Source organism: Cornus florida, unplaced genomic scaffold (assembly GCF_030987335.1).
Source record: "Cornus florida cultivar Cherokee Brave unplaced genomic scaffold, ASM3098733v1 CherokeeBrave_3.0.0_Hap2_Chr11, whole genome shotgun sequence".
In the NCBI taxonomy this organism is placed as follows: Eukaryota; Viridiplantae; Streptophyta; class Magnoliopsida; order Cornales; family Cornaceae; genus Cornus; species Cornus florida.
This window is the reverse complement of record NW_026775581.1, coordinates 88312495-88335245: the sequence shown is the minus strand read 5'-3', so window position 1 is coordinate 88335245 and position 22751 is coordinate 88312495. Positions and strand designations below refer to the sequence as shown.

General features: G+C 34.0%; 1 protein-coding gene across 1 annotated transcript; it reads left to right on the top strand.

Annotated features, from left to right (window-relative positions):
• Positions 1-4508: 4508 nt before the first annotated feature.
• Positions 4509-21484, top strand: LOC132287122 (ankyrin repeat-containing protein BDA1-like). Its single transcript, XM_059789627.1, has 3 exons — positions 4509-4578; positions 19569-20169; positions 20344-21484. The coding sequence occupies exons 2-3, from the start codon at positions 19579-19581 to the stop codon at positions 21139-21141; spliced, it is 1389 nt and encodes a 462-aa protein (XP_059645610.1). The 5' UTR covers positions 4509-4578; positions 19569-19578; the 3' UTR covers positions 21142-21484.
• The last annotated feature ends 1267 nt before the right edge of the window (positions 21485-22751 follow it).

Here is a 22751-nt window from a genome sequence, read left to right as displayed (position 1 = left end):
TTACTATTTTTCCTAACTTCCTTTTGGATCTCTCATTATATATAATTATTATACTAGCCTCCTAACTCAGAAACTTCATAAATCTCCACGTTCCATCTCACTTTAAAATTTTATTTTTTACAAAATTTCATATCTAAATGTTTGAAGTTTCAACACTAAAATTTTCCTTTTTACAAAAGTACATATCTAAATGTTTGATGTTCAAATTTGAATTTTTTCAAATCCGTATCCTTTGTATTCGAAGTATTGTTCTGATTTTTCAGATCAAAGAAATTAAAATAAAAAAATTTATCATAAAATGAAAAGAAAAAAGTACTATAAATTTTATATTATTTTTGACATACATATATACAGAGTATATTATATTGGTTGAACCACTGTAAACCAAGAAAAAGAATAATCAGACTTACTTCCAATTTTTAAATGTTTGCCAGACCGAACGCAAGTAACTTCTTTGATTAACAGAGTTACAAGATCAAAAAAAAACTTTGTTAACAACTCCGAGCCCACATGGATGTAGCTTGTGGAGTGTCCCATGAGGGCAATTGTTTTATATTTTTGGACCCACAAAGATGCACATAATTGTGTGGTCTCAATCGAACGATACTGTCAATACATATGTTGTCACATTGTTAGATAATGGCATATGATGATGGTCCAATGAAAATTTGGAAGAAAAAATGATCCTTGTCCTATTGTTGCACTTGGTACTGATTTCCAGCCTTTTGGCCTTAGTTGATACCATATTTAAGGCTGTGGTCATTCCCTGCTAGACAGGCAACCCCGTAAAACAATTCATCCATCAATTATTGGAATATATAAGGAAACAATTATGTTTGTGTATAATATATACACACTATATTTTTTTTCACGATTTTATTGCATTAGCCTCCTTTTGAAAATTCAAAATAACAATTCTTTCCTTATTCCAATTTTGGAACAAAAGTATAACTTTGATAACTAGGCATCCTTTGCAAATTGAATGAATTCCAATATATATATATATATATATATATATATATATATATTCGTGATGATGGCTTTTCTTTGGATGCTGCTATCCCAAATTCCCAATTATACCAGTATTTAATATAATTGAGATGATTGTTTCGAAATTAATTTAATGAATTAAGGATAATTGAAAGTGAATGTTTCCATTCCAAAGTGCAACTCTAATTAACTATATACAAAATAGGATTAATTTAATAAAAAAATATTAGGGGGCATCTTTAATGAGTGACGCATATTTGTACCTACCTATTATAGCATGCATGTCAAGAACTAAAAAACACACAAATGATAGAGAAGCTATGGCCATTCTTGTCAGGTACGACCATAAAATGAAAAATATTAAGTCAAAGTTTTCAAAGTAACCAACTTTTTTGGGACGAATAGAGTACGATTTTACTATACAATCAGCATTCAAGATGAGATATGTTTCCTTCTAGGATAGTCTATCTTCTACCTGATTATCAATAGATTTTCTCTTCCAATCCATCCGTTACTTATCACCGTAAGTGCAAGGACCTCAGGATTAATCATCTTAGCAATATAATCCATGCATGTACAAAGGGATAGAGTTTTTGGGCCAAAAAAATTTATGCCAATAATAAAAGTTCTATATATTTTCATAATTATGGTACTATAAATAATTTTACTTTTTTAATTATCATGCAATATAATCCATGCACGTAGATTACAACAAAAATTGATATGCTGTGTATTCTTAACCATGCAAATTATAAGGAAGTGATTTTGTACTTCCCTCCATTTATTTGTTTGGATAGAAAAAAAAGAGAATGAAATAATACTTTATTTTATTTGTTAAAAGAGAATGAGAGAGATCGATGGTGTTAATTTTCTATAATAGCTTTGTCTCTTATTTTTTATTTTTTATTTTTTGTCTTTCGTCCATATTTAAAGGGATGAAAATTTATGAAGGAAGAAAAATTATTCATCCATTATCTTTTTTCTTCTCGATCTCCTTTACTCCTCTCTACCAAATGAATAAAGTTGTTTCTTCCTTTCTATTTTCCTTCCACCTCTCTTCTTTTTTTCTTATCAAACAAATCATAAGGAGACAAAAAAGATGATGCGGATGCTGACGATTATGAATGGTAATGTCTCTTCTATATATATGTGGGTACTTTTGTTCTCCTGGCCTAAGCTTTGATGCTTGCGTCTCCTAAAAGCTGAAAAGAAGCTGACATTTGAGCTATCAGATTAACCTCTTTGCTGGAGTAGCTCTTAACTACACCAGGTTCTCTACTCTCCTTTTTTGGGTAATTAAGGTTCTCTACTCTCTCTCACTCAAATTGTCCACATCTAACTGAATATTTTTCTTTTTTCCACGTCATACTATCAATTTAAATATTCTAAAGATCTACCAATTGTATTTTGGACACCAAATTTGTTTTTATTTTTTTACACTTTGATTCTTACGTGTTATTAAAATTATGTCAGACACTCTACTCAACAATTTGAAAAATGAAAAATTATTTTCAAAGAATTATAAAAGATAGTTATATGAAGACAAATCTTTTCGTAATTAAATTTTTATAAAACAAATCTAAAATATTGTCAACCGAATAACAGATATTTGTACAATTTTTTTATTTTTAATTTTCAAAAATTAGAAAACTGTCTTTTGAAAACTGAACAAAGCATAAATATAATAATATATAATTTCACAGTGTATATACTTATAATTCTAATTCACAGTGTATATACTTAAAACTCTAATTCACAGTATATTAGGAAATGGCAGTTGGTTTACTTATCTTAGTATTCTTTTGTTTTTTTCCGGTAAATTAGTATGAATTTTAGCATTCTTTCTCTAATTCAAGTATACTTTATTATTATTATTATTATTATTATTATTATTTTTTTTTTAATACTTTACCAGAGATGCATGTTACAAGACGTGTATTAAAATGTGAGAGTACTTGCTTTCTGGAAATGCAAATAGTTAACAACCTTTTCAATCTCTCATCCAACACTCCTCTAAACGGGCTATGGTTACATAAGTCCACCTTTTTTTAGCTTTTCAAGTGAACGGTTTTGGACGAAAATGCAACAACTATGCTAAACGGTGATAAAATGGGAATGGCGTTCCCTTGCCATCCCTAACCTGGATTGTTGAAGTTTTTATTTATTTATTTTTTTAAAGTTGGAATAACTTCGCTATAATGAACCAAAGCATTTTAGTTTTGTCTTGGTCCTCTATGTCCAAACTTCTACAATAAGTTATCCTAACACATTGGCCCCACACTCGCGCGAAATTACTATTATAATCATTGCTAAAATTTATTTATAAACATGCTAGTTTGACCCCTAAATTTTTATTTCTTATCAGTCTTGCTAACAAGTTATCTTTGTCTATTGCAAGTGGGTTGTCTTAATGCTTCAATATATGCAATCAATTACAAGTTACAACACTTGTGTTATGTTTTTTCTCTTGTTCTTTGACATTTTCTGAAATAAGTTCTGAAGTGTCTTCGACTGACATCACAATGTCCTCTTTTTTATTGTTAGGGTAAGTACTTGCACACAAAAGTTTGTAACTTTGTGCTGTCTATCTTCCTAGATTAGTGACGATGAAAGAATTGATTTTTTTAATGTGCTTCAATATCATTGAGATGATTGTTTCGAAATTAATTTAATGAATTAAAGATAATTGGAAGTGAGTGTGTTTCCATTCCAAAGTGCAACTCTAATAAACGATATAAAAAATAGGATTAATTTAATAAAAAAATTAGGGAGCATTAATTACTAACATGTAAATACTTAAAAATAATTCCATCAAAAAAGTAATTACAAACATAGAAATTGTAGTCTACGGATGTAACTTCAACGCGTTTAGCCATGAAGAAACCTCTCTTCAAACCCAAACCTCCATTACAGACCAAATCCAACCACCTCAAACCTTCATTCCTTCCACAGAATCATACCTCCACCATCCCTCCACAGTTTATATCATCCCTAAACAATATTCCTCTCAACACAGTCCACTCTCACCATCATAAAACCCACTCAATACAGTCTAGTCAGTCTCACCCTTCACTACAGAAAACTCAACCTAAATAGAAAAACCTGAAAACTATCCTTAAAAATCCAACAACCACCACACTCCATACACAAGTTTATCACCCACCTATCCTATCCTCAATCTCAGGACAGCCTCATTTACATTTCCCTCCATCAACAGTCAATCCAATAAGACTTCCTTTATGCAATTCATCTGCTCCTAACTCATCTCCATGCCATTTTCCCCCCAATGGTTCACCAGTTAACTTCAACTTGCCAAGAAATTTCAACTCTGTGTTATACTCCTCCCCAGCAAACCAAATTGACAGATTACAAGAACAGCTAGAGTGGAAAGATGAAAATCTGGGGGAGCTATGGAGATGTACAACAACCTAAAGGTGATCATTTCCGAGCTGAGAGCTGAGCTTGTAGAAGTCAAGGAGAAAAACAAGCTACTAGTTAGCTCCTCAGCCTTTGAGCAGCCACCACCAACAACAACAACCACCACCACCACCACCACCAACGGGCCACTACCACCCAAAGAGGGAACAGGTTTGATTTCAAATTCAAATTCAACTTTAATTTCAAATCCCATCCCCCTGGTCAATTCATCTCTGCAGGCTACTGTAGCCTCCTCAGCTCAGATTTCCCAAATTGGTATAGTAGTGGAATGCTTTCCCACCTTTACAAATGTTGATGATCCTGCTTTACCTATTTTATGCTTTCAACCAAACTCACCTCAGACTGCATTGGCCCCACCACCCCCTCTCTCTAACCTTGCGCACCAGTTATAAGACAACACAACAGTCAAACTAACTCCCCTCCACAACAATCCTACCATTACCTAACAGACTAAACCATGGACTGAAGTAGTCAAACAACCCACTGGTAAAATGGTTCTCAAATTCATACCACCTACCTCATCGTCCTTCATTGACCCACCCATGGAAGTTGTTGAAGAAGGCAAGCAGTTTTGGGCATCATCTCACCTTGTTGATATCTCCATTCACAAAAGAATCCCTTTCAAAGTCATACAAGAGGCAGCTTCAAAGCTATGGAGATCAATGGGGCTCACAAATACCATTCTTGGAGAGAGTAATTGTTTCCTTTTTAGATTCAGCTCCACTGCTGAGGCTGATAACGTTGTCTTTTTAGGTCCTTGGTCAATAGCAGGTCACCCATTCTCCCTTATGAAATGGAACCATTACTCAACCTCACATGTCACACACCCTACTTGCATCCCTACTTGGATTAAATTTCACAACATTCCAATGAACTATTGGACAGCCAAAGGGTTAAGCCATATAGCAAGCTCTGTGGGGGAGCCATTATATACTGACCAAGCTACAGAAAATGTGACTAAGCTTAGGTTTGCAAGAATATGTGTTAACCTGGACCTGACTAAACCCCTTCAACATAAAATTCAACTGAGAATGGAAGATAATAGCTTTGAGCAAATCAGGGTGGAATACCAGTGGCTCCCTAAGTTTTGCACCAAATGCAACCACTTAAACCACACTGAAGCAAGCTGCTCCATTAGCTTCATCAACCCACCACATAACAGCAGAGGTATTAACACCCCTCAGAAGCATAATAGCTCTGCAACAGACTTTATCAACCCTCCAACCAGTGCATGGATCACAGTAAGGAAGAAGAAGAAAGTCCAACATGCTTCCACTAGTACCTGCTGCAATCACCACTAACCTCTTTTCCCCATTATACAGTTTGGATCCAGAGGAAAATTCACAAGCCACCTCTCCATCCTCCTTGTAATACCCCTAATTTTAAAAGAATAGTCTGGGTATTTATTTATTTATTTTTATTGTATTTTTTTTAATTGTTTAATTGATTATTTGACTAATTGTTTATGTGTTTAATTGAACTAACTATTATTTGATTAATTGGCTACTTATCTATGTGTTATTTGTATTTTGTCTAGGTGTTATTTGTATTATTTGTTTAATTAGATTGTGTGCTTAAATGATATATTTGATTAATTGTAATTAATTGTAAATTAAATGATTAAATATTTTATTTTATTTTATTTTATGGTTATGGTTAGAGGTAATGGGCTAACTAATTGGGTCCCATGGACTACTTGGATAGGAGGTTGGATGAGTATGGATAATTACCCATGGATAGTTGTATATGTATATATATAGATATATATGTATATACATATATATAAAAAGGAAAGTAATTTATTAATATTATAGTAACTTTAGTATTAATAAATAATCTGATGTATATATTTTATATATTTATATAATAAGGATATACATATATTTTATACGTAACATGTTTTAAGTTACCTTTTTAATATTATGGTAACTTTAGTATAAATAAATAATCTGATGTATATATTTTATTTATTTAATGAGGATAGAGATAGATTATATACATAACATGTTTTAAGTTACTTTATAATATTATGGTAACTTAAGTATTATTGGATAATTCATTAATAAATAATGGAATGTGTATAATTTATTTATTTAATAAACATATACATAAATTATATACGTAACATATTTTACTTACTTTTTTAATATATATATAAAAGATAAAGTAATTTATTAATTACTTTTATGGTAATTTGGGTAGTAATATTTAATCTGATGTATATGTTTATTTAAATAGTAAAAATATACATAGATTTGATATGTGTTATGTTTTAAATTACTTTATAATATTATGGTAACTTAAATATTATTGGATAATCCATTAATAAATAATGGAATGTGTATAATTTATTTATTTAATAAACATATACATAAATTTTATACGTAACATATTTTGCTTACTTTTTAAATATTTTTATTTTCATTTTTTTTAGTTGACTTGGATTGGGAAAAGGGTTAGGGTTATTTTATTTAGCCTATAAATGTATAGCTATAGGTTGTAAAAGGGGGTTAGAAATATTCACATGATGTATATTAGAGAGATAGTGTTAGAGAGGGAAAGAGGAAAAGGAAGGAATGAGGAGAAAAACCCTATAGAGAGAAGATCAAGGAAGAAGAAGTTTAACTTTCGATCCAAAAGTTTAAGGCAAGTTCTGCTTCTATCTCTTTCCCTTTGATTCGTGTTTCTGTACATGCCTAGGAAATTCCAGGATTTATTAAACACATAAAATTAAATAATTATGCATATTTAATTGGATTAAAACATAGGTTTTTATAAAATTGGTTCATATCTGTTCTTGTGTTATGAATTGATAAAATGCATGATTTTGATTTGATTTCTTATGTGAATTTTTACATGTTTAAATTATATATTTGTCATATCTGTGGAATGATGGAACGTAGAAACATGCCTAAGATTCCTGAACATTAAATATGGATTAGGTTTGGGTTTTAATAAATTTAAATAGACTCAATCATAATGATGCTTCTTATTTGAATGTTTTAAACAAACGAATGGATTTAATCTTTTAAAATATTTTAACAATTGAGATTAAATGTGTAGGATGAATTGGATATGGAGAATCCTTATTTAACGGTATAATAAAATATCATCATGTATAAGATTCAGTTTGTGTAGGACATATGATATAGGAAGTTTAAAGAAATAATAAGTCATTCCTATTATGTGATAACTTGATATCATATTTATCATAGTTATTTATGGAATGTTTGATGTATTTCCTTAATTGTTACATCAATTATTGGATTGTGTGGTTTAATGCACCGGTATGGGACGGTGGCATTCTAGGGATGGATTAACTTATTAGTTAAGTCCTACCTATTTTATATAAGGGAATGGATTAACTAAAATGTTAAGTCCTACTTATATTTAAGTCAGGTCAGCTGAACAAGTTGAATGACTTATGGATAATTAATTTATTATATAAGGAAATGGATTAACTAAAATGTTAAGTCCTACTTATATTCAAGTCAGGTCAGCTGAACAAGTTGAATAACTTATGGAGGATTAATTTATACTGGATAGGATGGTTACTAGATTATATATATATAAGTATGGTGCCATGATATGAGTTTGAGTCTCAGGATCAATGGTTAGGGCGCGTATATCGCCAGGGATGTGTAGCTAGATATAGTGTAGTTGTGTACCCTGGTAGGTCTAGGTACTCATACCCACTATATGTGCGTTTTGCATGTTGCCTACTATTCAGGTTGAGACAACCCTATAGTCTAGTGAGGTTCCTTTAGTGTGTATATATATATATACAGACAACTAGTTACTGTTGGATTGACTAGGATGTATACGTGTATCGGATCTCTGCTTGGACTGTAGTAGAGTAGAACTTGTTTGTGGGCCTGACCCACCATTATTTTCAGGTGTTCGTCACGAGTAGAGGTTGTTCGTGCTGAGCGGGGATCAGTCTACTTCATTCTTCCAATGCTACATAGGAGTTCCTTTATGATTCAGTTTCCTGTTTTAGATTACTGTCATTTGTTTAGTTTGGATTTTTTAGGGGTCCACACAGTATGGATTTCCGAGTTGTATTTTAGAGGATCAGTTGTATCAGAAGAGTTTATTAATTAATGGAAATATATTATGAGGTTTATTATTAGATTATCATTTTAGTTTCTTGTCAGCATTTTATTTATTCTTCTTTGTTCTTTTGTATTCTGTGTTCGTTTATTATCAATTTGTTTTGATATCCTCGGGTATTCGGGCGTGGGCCTGGCCAACCCGCATTCGGAAATTCGGGGGTATCACAGTTGGTATCAGAGCACTCCAGGTTCAAGTGTCCTTAGGAGTGTCTTTCGTTATGTGACTTCCGCGTTGCGTCTCTTAAAACTTAGAGCCCGTATTAGGATTCATTGTACTCTATTTACGGTTTGTTAGGAGGAGCTGATGTCAATTATATTCTATAGTCATAGAATGGTAGGCACTAGGAAAATGATGGGTTCAAGACGAAAACGATAAAGACTTAAAGGTGTAAAGGAGTACGTTATCGATTTCGTTGCCAGAAGGCAGAGTTAAGGATTGACGGTTTAGGTTCGTTTGGCGTTACTTTAAAAGTATAAGCCAAGGAAGGATTTAGGTGTACGTGATAGGTCACCGCATATCGGGACCAACACGACTTCAGTTGATCTCAAAAAGGAGACAAGTAAGGAGTAGGAGCCGAAGAGGATCCTAATGGAGGAGATTTATGTGTATCCAATAGAGATGGTACTAAATCTTGAAGAGGGATGATTGCGTGAGGTGATCTGAATTGCTAGTAGTATAGCGAATGTTATTAGTAGAATTGTGGTTGATCAATCTACAAATAATTAAATCTTTCTTATCATCTCTAAAAAAGGTATATAAGAAGTATTATTCAGGAGTTTGGGGATCGGATGTGTTCTTATCAGAACGAAATACATAATTTTTAAATCACATACAAAAAGGCATTGGTATTGTGACGTTCTAATTCGATTTATAAAGTCAAGTAAGACAGTTTACATTCCGCATATAAGGAGGATGAGGGTTAAGCCCTTAGTATTTGCTTAGGAAAACATTTGTGTTTTTAAGCGATGTTTTAAAGGATATGTTTCGAGGTTGAATGATTATTTACGAAACTATAAAAGGAAATTTTGAAACAATCTAGTAAGGTTGATTTCAAAGGAGACTTTCTTTTATAGAAAGAACGATGTCCTAAGTAGGAGTATATTTTGTTCTATTGTGTTTATCATACGTGTTTTATTTTATTTTTTTGTTAATTACTCGGGATTTGGTATGTGGTTTAGTTGGGGACATAAGTGTGTGATCAACCAATTATTGTTTTAATAACATGGAGTCATAGCGCTATTTACGCTAAATTTGTGAGCATATGGTCATAGGATTTGGTAGATACACAGAAATCTAACCAATCTATTGGACCTGGACATGTGTCATTATGGTGTGTTTTGGGATGGGATAATTAAACCATCACTACGAGTCAAACAATCTAGAACGATTAATTTAATATACTTTACGTTAGGTATGGATTCATATCATATTATAACGCCATGATATTGGTGATTGTTAATGTTTCGGTATGCGTGAGGAAGTGGTAAATAAAAATCACTAAAATGCCATGATGATATATCAGAGGTGCTGGATTTGCTGAACATCTTCTTGAAAATTTCAGAAGTTGTTACCAAGTCAGAAGGAGGATTTAGTACTGGATTAAGTACTTATTGGAATGACACCGAGTGAGGATAGGAGACTGAATAAATATTTATCAGTAAATTCTTAATCAAGAATTTATTCAAGAGGGTGTGTCATTGGGAGGAATTTGCTGGTGTTGCACATGGAGGAGGAAACTAAGTCTCTTCATTTCCATAAATAATATGGAATTATTTTTTTTAGTCACAATTTGCAACAATTAGCTGTTGCAAGGAAATTGATGACTTATGTAGAGGATGGGAAGATTTCATATTCTTTTGAAGTTAGATAAAGAAGTCGGATTATCATTAACTTGTCTTAAAGAAGTAAGGTGTGTCAAAGACAAGATGGTGAGACCAAATACTTATATAAAGATGAGGTGCATGGTATGTATGGAAATGTCGTAGTTTGTTGACTTTTGTTGAGTTAAAGTCATAGTTAACTATTGATAAATTGAATTACCGATTGATTTTTAATATCGGCAAGTTTATCACGGATCAGTGGTGGATAGATTTAGTTACAGAATTCGCTTTTGAAGATACTCCAATTTAAAAGTTGGGTATATACGAAAGTTGGTGGTACCAGACTAACGGTACTTTTTATAGACAAATTGGATGGAGGATGCACGGACTGAGTTTCACAACTTTTAGTTCTTCATCCTGGTGGAAACATGATGCTTCACGATAGGCAGGAGAATGGGTATAGTGTTTTTTCTCTAAGTCTAATATTTATTAAATAGTAGAGATGGACCATCAGAGATCACTGGATTCTTGCAGCTATTTTCTATACTGAAGTGGAAATGACAGAGCATTTTCACGGATTTAGTTGAGGGATTGCTGATTTGATGCAAGGGTCAGGATTCTAGATGGGATATTGGTTGACTGATAAAATTAAATCAGTTTCATTTTATCTATTTTGATCGAGCTGGTAAGATATCAGTTCATACAAATATAACGGATCACGAGACGACATAGATGGATGCAAAATGTGAATAATAACACTTGTTATTACCAAGGTAGTTCAGGAGGTCAATTTTGAATATCGGAGCTGACCCTAGAGAAGGTGTTACCTTACTCAGATGGAGTTTAAGGTACTGGAGGAGGAGTTAGTAGTTTCTATAAATAGTGATATGACTGTCGGGCGACTGAGATGGAAATTTATAATTTTTCTTGGTACACCTAGACGGTTAGAAAGTACATCACGACATCAAATGTCAGTTTTGGTGAACAGGTACGGATAGGGACGTGTATATAATTGCCCTAAGTGTAAAACCTGCTACAAAGGTGGAAAGTTGATCATTAGATATCATAGGAATCTTTAGCCACTTCCTATAACAAATATGGAAGTTGAACTAAACAGGATAGTTGGTGGGAATGATCGACATTGATTTGGAATTTCAATTTTCCATATGGAATCCGAGTGGTGGATTGAGAAAGATCGCTTGAGGACATAAATTTGAGTGATGCTTATTTTAGAACTTCATAGTAGTTATATAGTTCAGTGATAGTGGTGTTATAGCATGTGGATGTCCATATTAGTGGATGCAAAGTGCTATTTCGAAGGAGCTTTATGAAGATTTTGGAGCAGCAGCTCTACTTCATATATATAGACGGAGGAATTAATCGAGAGATTAAATTAGACCATAAAGGATATGTTTGAGGTGTATATTGGAGTTAAAATATAGGAACCCTGTCTACCACTTGATATATTGGAGTCAAGTGGAGCCCTTATAGTGAGGTTGCGTCTACTTGGGAATAGGAGGATGTTTTTCGCTCACAATTTCCAAGTATAATGGAAGAATAATGGAAGGAAGTAAGGGCGAATTCCGAGGACGAAATTCCTTTTGTTAGGGGGGAAGAATGTAATACCCCTAATTTTAAAAGGATAGTCTCGGTATTTATTTATTTATTTATATTGTATTTTTTTTAATTGTTTAATTGATTATTTGACTAATTATTTATGTGTTTAATTGAATTAAGTGTTACTTGATTAATTGGTTACTTATCTATGTGTTATTTGTATTTTATCTAGGTGTTATTTGTATTATTTGTTTAATTAGATTGTGTGCTTAAATGATATATTTGATTAATTGTAATTAATTGTAAATTAAATGATTAAATATTTTATTTTATTTTATTTTATGGTTATGGTTAGTGGTAATGGGCTAACTAATTGGGTCCCATGGACTACTTGGATAGGAGGTTGGATGAGTATGGATAATTACCCATGGATAGTTGTATATATATATATATAGACATATATGTATATACATATATATAAAAAGGAAAGTAATTTATTAATATTATAGTAACTTTAGTATTAATAAATAATCTGATGTATATATTTTATATATTTATATAATAAGGATATACATATATTTTATACGTAACATGTTTTAAGTTACCTTTTTAATATTATGGTAACTTTAGTATAAATAAATAATCTGATGTATATATTTTATTTATTTAATGAGGATACAGATAAATTATATACATAACATGTTTTAAGTTACTTTATAATATTATGGTAACTTAAGTATTATTGGATAATTCATTAATAAATAATGGAATGTGTATAATTTATTTATTTAATAAACATATACATAAATTATATACGTAACATATTTTACTTACCTTTTTAATATATATATAAAAGATAAAGTAATTTATTAATTACTTTTATGGTAATTTGGGTAGTAATATTTAATCTGATGTATATGTTTATTTAAATAGTAAATATATATATATATTTGATACGTGTTATGTTTTAAATTACTTTATAATATTATGGTAACTCAAATATTATTGGATAATCCATTAATAAATAATGGAATGTGTATAATTTATTTAGTTAATAAACATATACATAAATTATATACGTAACATATTTTGCTTACCTTTTTAATATTTTTATTTTCATTTTTTTTAGTTGACTTGGATTGGAAAAAGGGTTAGGGTTATTTTATTTAGTCTACAAATATATAGCTATAAGTTGTAAAAGGGGGTTAGAAATATTCACATGATGTATACTAGAGAGATAGTGTTAGAGAGGGAAGGAGGAAAATGAAGGAATGAGGAGAAAAACCATGTAGAGAGAAGATCAAGGAAGAAGAAGTTTAACTTTCGATCTGAAAGTTTAAGGTAAGTTCTTCTTCTATCTCTTTCCCTTTGATTCGTGTTTCTGTACATGCCTAAGAAATTCCAGGATTTATTAAACATATAAAATTAAATAATTATGCATGTTTAATTGGATTAAAACATAGGTTTTTATAAAATTGGTTCATATCTGTTCTTGTGTTATGAATTGATAAAATGTATGATTTTGATTTGATTTCTTATGTGAAATTTTACATGTTTAAATTATGTATTTTTCATATCTGTGGAATGATGGAACGTAGAAACATGCTTAAGATTCCTGAACATTAAATAGGGATTAGGTTTGGATTTTAATAAATTTAAATAGACTCAATCATAATGATGCTTGCTATTTGAATGTTTTAAACAAACGAATGGATTTAATCTTTTAAAATATTTTAGCAATTGAGATTAAATGTGTAGGATGAATTGGATATGGAGAATCCTTATTTAACGGTATAATAAAATATCATCATGTATAAGATTCAGTTTGTGTAGGACATATGATATAGGAAGTTTAAAGAAATAATAAGTCATTCATATTATGTGATAACTTGATATCATATTTATCATAGTTATTTATGGAATGTTTGATGTATTTCCTTAATTGTTACATCAATTGTTGGATTGTGTGGTTTAATGCACCGGTATGGGACGGTGACATTCTAGGGATGGATTAACTTATTAGTTAAGTCCTACCTATTTTATATAAGGGAATGGATTAACTAAAATGTTAAGTCCTACTTATATTTAAGTCAGGTCAGCTGAACAAGTTGAATGACTTATGGATGATTAATTTATTATATAAGGGAATGGATTAACTAAAATGTTAAGTCCTATTTATATTCAAGTCAGGTCAGTTGAACAAGTTGAATGACTTATGGAGGATTAATTTATACTGGATAGGATGGTTACTAGATTTTATATATATAAGTATGGTGCCATGATATGAGCTTGAATCTCAGGATCAATGGTTAGGGCGCGTATATCGCCAGGGATGTGTAGCTAGATATAGTGTAGTTGTGTACCCTGGTAGGTCTAGGTACTCATGCCCACTATATGTGCGTTTTGCATGTTGCCTACTATTCAGGTTGAGACAACCCTATAGTCTAGTGAGGTTCCTTTAGTGTGTATATATATATATACGGACTACGAGTTACTGTTGGATTGACTAGGATGTATACTTGTATCGAATCTCTGCTTGGACTACAGTAGAGTAGAACTTGTTTGTGGGCCTGACCCACCATTATTTTTTAGGTATTCGTCACGAGTAGAGGTTGTTCGTGCTGAGCGGGGATCAGTCTACTTCATTCTTCCGATGCTACATAGGAGTTCCTTTATGATTCAGTTTCCTGTTTTAGATTACTGTCATTTGTTTAGTTTCGATTTTCTAGGGGTCCACACAGTATGGATTCCCGAGTTGTATTTTGGAGGATCAGTTGTATCAGAAGAGTTTATTAATTAATGAAAATATATTATGAGGTTTATTATTAGATTATCATTTTAGTTTCTTGTCAGCATTTTATTTATTCTTCTTTATTCTTTTGTACTCTGTGTTCGTTTATTATCAATTTGTTTTGATATCCTCGGCTATTAGGGCGTGGGCCTGGCCAACCCGCATTCAGAAATTCGGGGGTATCACACTCCTCCACTCCTAAACCGTCTCCATCATCTCCCTCATCATCCCCTCTTATTAACCATAACACATTTCCCACAAAATCACATACACCTATCCACTCTCCACTTTGAATCAAAAAACTCAATTTGTCCAATACCAATCCACTCCATCTTCAACCTAACTAACCAATCACCAGGTCCTGCCCTATTACCTTCCCTCCTAAGTACAAGAAACAAAGAGCATATCATGGCAAAAACATCAAGCATACAGCTTACCCCAGCCTGATTCAATCCACATTAAGTGACTCTGACACCTCTGATAATCACACCAGAGTGCATAATAACAGGAGATCTTTCAGTATTTTGGAGAAGAAGGCAGGGAAGATGCCTCTCTACAGCAAGGATTTGATGTACATTGGTTCTCCAGCAGGCCAAGCACATCTTGGAGGTTCTTTCAATCCTCCTTTTAAATGATTTCTTTTCTCACATGGAACATTAGAGGGTTAAATCAACCCTCTAAGCAATCAGAGATTAAGAGACTAATCTCTTAAAAAAAAAGCTTGATCTAGTCTCTTTGGTTAAAAAAAAGGTGTCCTTACCCAATGTGGCAGCAGTCCACAGGTTTTTGGCTCCCTCATGGTCTATCACTCATAATTATTCTCACTCAGATTTAGGTAGAATTTGGATCCTATGGAATTCATTACCATTGATTTGTCAGTTATGTCTTAGGCCTGAATATCAACTTCTTCTCTTCTTTTATATATGCTACTAACAATGCACTTGAAAGGCAAGCTCTATGGGATGATCTCTTAATGCAGGCAGGCCTATTCTCTCTCTCTTTCCATGGTTACTCATGGGAGATTTTAATGTTATCCACAATGCTGCTGAGACCTTTGGTGGTTCCATGAGATTGTGTCCAGTTATTTCTGATTTCAAGGAATGTCTACATCAAAATGAACTTGAAGATCTCAAATTCAGTGGCATCCTCTTTTCTTGGTGTAATAAGAGTATAAGGAATGCTTGCATTGCAAAGAAATTGGACAGAGCTCTTGTTAATCCAAGCTGGACTTCATCTTTCCCACTCTCAAAGTGCTTATTCTTACCTCCTAACATCTCGGATCATAGCCCCATCCTTGTCAACATTGATCTCAATTCTCCCAAAAGGTGTATCCCCTTCAGATTCTTCAATGCATGGATTTCTCACCCTAAGTTCTTGCCAACTGTTCATGATATTTAGTGTACCTTCATTAGAGGAACTTCAATGTTCCAAGTAGTTCAGAAACTCAAACTCCTTAAGCATTCTCTCAAAGCCAATTGCAAAAAAAGAGTTTTCTGCAGTGGACTCAAAGCTTCAAGCTGTGTCAGTAGAGCTAAAAGCTTGTCAAATGGATCTTGACCACTCTCCATCTAATATTCACCTTAGACAGTTGGAAAAATCACTCATACATGAATATTTAAGGCTAGGGAGAATCCAAGAAGATATGCTCAGACAAAAGTCTAGAATGACCTGGCTCAAACTTGGTGATTGTAACTCATTTTTCTTCCATAAATCAGTGGCATCAAGGAACAATTGCAGGAAAATTATCTCATTTACTATAGATTCTGGTCAAGTTTTGCATGATATGGACCTCATCAAACAAGAAGTGGTTTCACATTTTCAAAACATTCTTAGAAATCCACCTCCAATAACTCACCTTCTCACTGACCTTCTTCCATTCATCACCAACCTCATCCCTGATCACTTACATGGCTACCTACTTGAAATTTCTTCTCCATTAGATATTCAAACATGTATGTTCAACCTTAGCAAGGATAAGGCTCCTGGTCTTGATGGCTACAACTTTAATTTTTTCCAGAAAACTTGGGGTATTGTGGGAAGATCAGTTACTAAAGCCATCCTTGAATTCTTCCACAATGGCAAGCTTCTTTCTGAAATCAACAACACTTATATATCCCTAGTTTCCAAATGTCAAAACCCCACCTCATTGCATGACTATAGGCCAATCTCTTGCTGCAACACTGTTTACAAATGCATAGCAAAGCTACTGGCCCTTAAGCTGCAATCTACCCTGCCTCATTTCATACACCAATCACAGGTAGCATTCATTAAAGGGAGGAAAAAAACTGACCCTATCCTTCTAGCACATGAGTTACTAAGGGGTTACCACAAGGATTTAAAACCTGCAAGGTGTGCCATCAAAATTGATTTGAAGAAAGCTTTTGACTCTGTTAAATGGGATTTCATCCTCATTAGCCTCAAGCTGTTCAATTTTCCAGAAAAATTTATTAACCTAATTCAGGCATGTATTTCTACTCCTTCATTCACAATTGCCCTCAATGGGGATTTTCAAGGTTACTTCAAATGGAAGAGAGGGTTGAGACAAGGAGACCCTATCTCACCCTTCCTATTTATCATTGCAATTGATGTTCTATCATCCATAATCAAAGAGTATGTGGCAAGGGTTCGTACCTTTAATATCATTGGAGATGTGATACCCTTAAGATCACTCATCTTTCTTATGCTGATGATTTGTTGCTGCTTTGCCATGGAGATATCTCTTCTGTTTCAGTTTTGAAGTATGCCCTTGACCATTTCTGCACTATGTCAGGTTTGCAAATCAATCTTTCAAAAAGCAACCTCTTTTGCTCTGGTGTGGACTGTCACACAGAAGCTGCAATTTCTGAGCTACTTGGTTTTGGAGTTGGGGCTTTTCCAGTGAAGTATCTTGGGGTCCCTTTGATATCTACAAACCTAAAGTCTGTCCATTGCAGCTTACTCATTGAAAGTTGACAAGTAGAGTATCCCACTGGACCTCAAGAAGCCTTTCTTATACTGGGAGGTTGGAACTCATCAAATCTGTCCTTGTATCATCCCAAATTTACTGGTCCAGCATATTCCTTCTCCCAAAGGTAGTTGTCAATGAATTGAACAAGATACTTAGATCCTTTTTATGGTCAGGGCCTGAAATGAAGTCATCTGGAGCTAAGGTTTCTTGGGATAAAGTTTGCACACCAAAGAAAAGTGGTGGTCTGGGCATCCCTAACCTTGAGTTGGCTAACAAAGCTGGCATTCTTCGCCACATTTGGGATTTGAAAACTGGAGACAGGGGCAGGCTTTAAATATCATGGTGCAACACACACTTAATTAAGTCCAGTAATATTTGGTCCACCAATATCCCACAATCATGTTCTTGGAATTGGAGGAAAATTCTGCAGCTAAGGCACTATGCAAGGCAGCTGATCAAGCACAGAGTTGGTAATGACAATGACACACTCTTTTGGTGGGATAACTGGAGCATTGGTGGTCCACAATGCATAAGATTTCCACTATCCACACTCACAGAGGCTAGATTTAATGTTAACATCAAAGTCAATATCTTCTTTGTCAATTCTACTTGGTCCTTTCCTGAATGTCTATCAACTGTAATCCCTGAGCTACTTTCACTGCCTCCACCATGCTCCACAAGAACTGAGAAACTCTCCTGGGTAGCTTCCAATTTGGGTGAATACAACTTAAAGGAAACAACCTTATTTCTTGCAGGTCAATCCCCAGCAGTCCATTGGTTTAAGTTGGTATGGAAGGTTCCTATTATTCCTCGCATGAAATTCAATATGTGGTTGGCTGTGCAATCAAGATTACCTACCCTGGACTCCAAAGCTATAGCTCTTCATCACAACTTGTGTGCTCTATGCAACAGCAGCCAAAAATCTCATGATCATCTTTTCTTCTAGTGTCCTTTTGTTTCCCCTATCTGGCGATTCATCCGTGACAGATGCAATTTATTTACACCGAATGTGAATTGGGAAAACCTAATTAGATGGCTCTCCTCATAATGGAAGAGGAATTCAGCACTGAACCTTCTTCGGAAGGTATGTCTCTCAGCTTTGATCTACCACACATGGGAAGAGAGGAACGAAAGAATCTTCAACAGAAAAAAGTCTTCCGCCAGAGTGGTCTCAAGCAAAATTTGTTACACCATAAAATCGATTATGAAGTTGGGATTCCTACATGATTGTTCAAGCTCTCGAAAAATCCTCTGTGAGTGGAACCTATCTCCATCTTGTTGCCGTCCGCCTCCTCGTCCACCTGATCTTGCTTCTTGAGTTGCAGATGCAACTCATCATCATTGCTTCACTGGAATTGCTTCACTGGAACCACCATTAACGGTTTGATCCGTTAATGCTTGTTGTTGTATCTGTTTGGGCTGGGCTAGGTTAGGCTTGTCAGTTCTCTTGATTGGGCTTGCTTTTTTTGGGCTTTGTTTTCCCCTTCATTGGGGCTGGTCTCTGGCCAAAGGCCTTCTTTTGTAATTATTTTATTCATATATATATTCAGTTGCTTTACTTTCCAAAAAAAAAAAAAAAAATGTAATTACAAACATTGTAAATTTTACTGTTCATGAATACATAGAGACCAAATTACTCTTTGTTGCACTCATGTATTACGTTAATTTTCACTGCACTAATCTAAAACTTTTATTAAATAATATAAAATCTTTACTAAATAATGTAAAACTTCTACTTACATTAGTGCAGTGAAGTGTAATTTGGTCTTCAACCCGCCATTTTGGCCTTCAGGGAATCAAAACCATTTAGACCTCAAAAAATCAGTCCAGCATTAGTGACCTATTTCTTATGTTATCTTGCATGTGATTTTACAAAAAAGACCATTCATCCTAACTGTACAATCTCCAGGATACATATCATGGATCAGAGGTTGAAGAATGTTGCCGAAGAGGGAAATATCGATGCGCTATATGCTTTGTTTCGGGAGAATCCCTACATATTGGAAAACATTGATCAGATCCCATTTGTTGATACTCCTCTACATATAGCGGCATCTGCTGGGTGCACCCATTTTGCAGCTGAAATGATTAGATTAAAGCCCTCATTTGGTAGGAAGTTAAACCCCGATGGATTAAGCCCTTTGCATTTAGCACTACAAAATGGGCACACCGAGACAGTGATAAGACTCATAAATATTGACAACGACCTCATCCGTGTCCAAGGGAAAGAGAGCATCACTCCTTTGCATTATGTAGCTGAAAGAAATGAATCCGAACTATTGGCTGAATTTCTCTGTGCTTGCCCAGCATCCATCAAGGATTTGACAGTTCGAGGAGAGACTGGAGTGCATATTGCCACCAGAAATGGAAGCTTCGAAGCAGTCAAGGTGCTTTTGGGATGGCTTCGTAAATTCGACAATGAAGGGTTGGAAAGCTGGAAGATGCTAAACTGGAAGGACGAGAATGGCAACACAGCGTTGCATATTGCAGCTTGCGCTAACCAACGCCAGGTGCTCTCTTTAAATTGCTCCATTTTCCATATATGCATGTAGTGGTATAGGCCTATATATAGCATATGTATAGTCTTGAACTGTTGGTGGTTCTAAGGATAAACCATTATTTTTGCTTAATTTTAATGCCATTTCTCTGTAATTAATCAATGTGATTTCTCCATTGTTGATCAGGTCGCGAAGTTATTAATAAAGAATAAAGTGGACAAAATGGTAAGGAATTTGGAGGGTAGAACTGCATTTGATTTATCAGAAGGAAATGAAGAGTTCAGAACACGTTTGTTCTGGGGGTGCGCAATAACAAGTTTGATTTATCAGAAGGAAATGAAGAGTTCAACTAGTCTTGCACATTTTATGAGTGCTGTAAAGCTCCATGAAAAATTGTTGTATCTTGTTCCTAATATGCATAATGGTTTGTCAAGCGACATGAAAAATATGCTGCTGGTTGTAGCTGTGCTTATTGCAACCGCTACCTATCAAATTGTACTCCAACCCCCTGGTGGATTCCGACAAGAAGACAACAATCTCAACAGTACTGCCTTTATAATTAACAGTACTTCCATAGATTATATCCCTATCAACAATACTACCATCAACAGTACTGCCTTTAACCGTGCTGGGACGATAGTTATGCCTGCAGATAATTTCAACAGCATAAATTTTTTCAACTCAGCTGCATTTGCTGCTGCAGTTGGAGTGATTTATCTCTCCCTCCCAATGACATATCATAGTGTTCTATTGGGAAATTCTCTAATTTACCTGGCCATTAGTTATATGACTTCAATGTCTGAAATAGCAACATCTCCAAATTCTGTCTGGATCTCATTTGGCGCATATCTATTTTTTTCCATCCTTGTTTGGTTGAGGATTTGGATTCTCCGTGGGGAACGCAAAATCTTTACAAGGGTAACACTCTGCAGGTTTAATCCCACTCACTATGTTAAGATGAGGCACCAATTGGTTGGTTGGTGAAACATCGATTGAGGAGTGCACACAGTAGATGATGAGCCCAGCATGCACCAACATGGATATGTCAACGTGGACTGTGAGACTATTACACACCCTTTATTTGTTTCCTTATCCTTGGAACAATATATATATATATATATATATGAGAGTGAGTGAATAAATAAATTCTCAGATTATATGGAGTACTAGCTTGGACTGCATGCCCCATAAACTGAGCAATGATTTACTTCCACTTGTGTCCGAGTATGTTATTATAATGTACCGATTTCTCGAATGATTCTGGAGGTTGATTGTACAATTGTAGTGCAAACCATATTAATTCTATTTCCTAATTTCTTTCTTATGCTGGAGGAGAAAGTATACAAACTAAACACCCCTAAAAATTCAATTTGTGCAAATAAATCCCACCTGACACATTTAAGATAAATTTTGTACTAAATTACCTTTAATGATCCACTCTATCATATGGTATGATATTGTTCGCTTTGGGTCTCAGCCCGCACAGTTTTACTTTTGAGTCAAAAAGCCTCATACCAATTGGATATAACACCACCACATATTAGCACTTTACTTTACTATATGGTAGGATATTGTCCGTTTTGGGCTCGAGCCCGCACGGTTTTGCACTTAAGCTTTACCCTCAAAAGACCTCATACCATTTGAAGATAACACCGCCACATATAAACACTTCACCTTTCCCTTACTTAGACAATGTGGGATTGTGCACATTTAGCTTGCCTAGTATGGTAGTCTGCCAATGCCTTGTAGCCGCCTACGACACACCCGCGTACAAGATCGCCACATTACCTGTATGGAGACAATATACACATTAATTTTATTTTTTATTTTAAAAAAAGTCATTTTGTGAAATGACATATATAGGTTTAGGTGCACAATCTTATCAAAGTATATATATGTGGTCTATAAAGTGATAGCCAGGAGGTTGAGAGGGGAGGGGTGATGGCCATGGTCAAAGGGTGTGGTGTAAGAGGTGGAGAAAATAAAGTGATAGAGATATGAAAGGAGAGAGAAGAGAAAGAAAATAAATCTAATAATGGTAAGTTTTTTATTTTTTGAAAGGTTATGATAAGGGTGAGATGTTCTGCCTCAAAATGTTGTAATTTTTTTGCACAGGACAAAGTCACAAAATCATAGGACCTCCTTAACAAGGGGGAATCCGAGTCCATATAAGTATATATTGTATTTTAATTATGGAAATTATGACCTCAATGTGAGACATATATTTGCACTATGATCCTAAAGTTGATGCATTTTGATAAAGTCGGCCTGCTCTCCACACATACACACACACACACACAAGAGCATCTTTGTAATTTCATACAGCTAATAAATATATATATATTTCAGCCAATTAATTAATTAATCATTTGAGTAGTGCTACACATCTCTAATTATTTTCACATTGCACACCTTTCTCTTGCATATTGAAGTTACGTCTAGTTGAATTAACCAAAACCAATTTCCTCATATTTTGTACAGTGAAGAAGGCGCATTCGTGTGAGTTGTGCATGGTATATCTTGCAAAATATAACCAAAAAGAGAAACTAATTTATTTTATTTTATTTTGAAAATTGAAGCAAATTATATATATA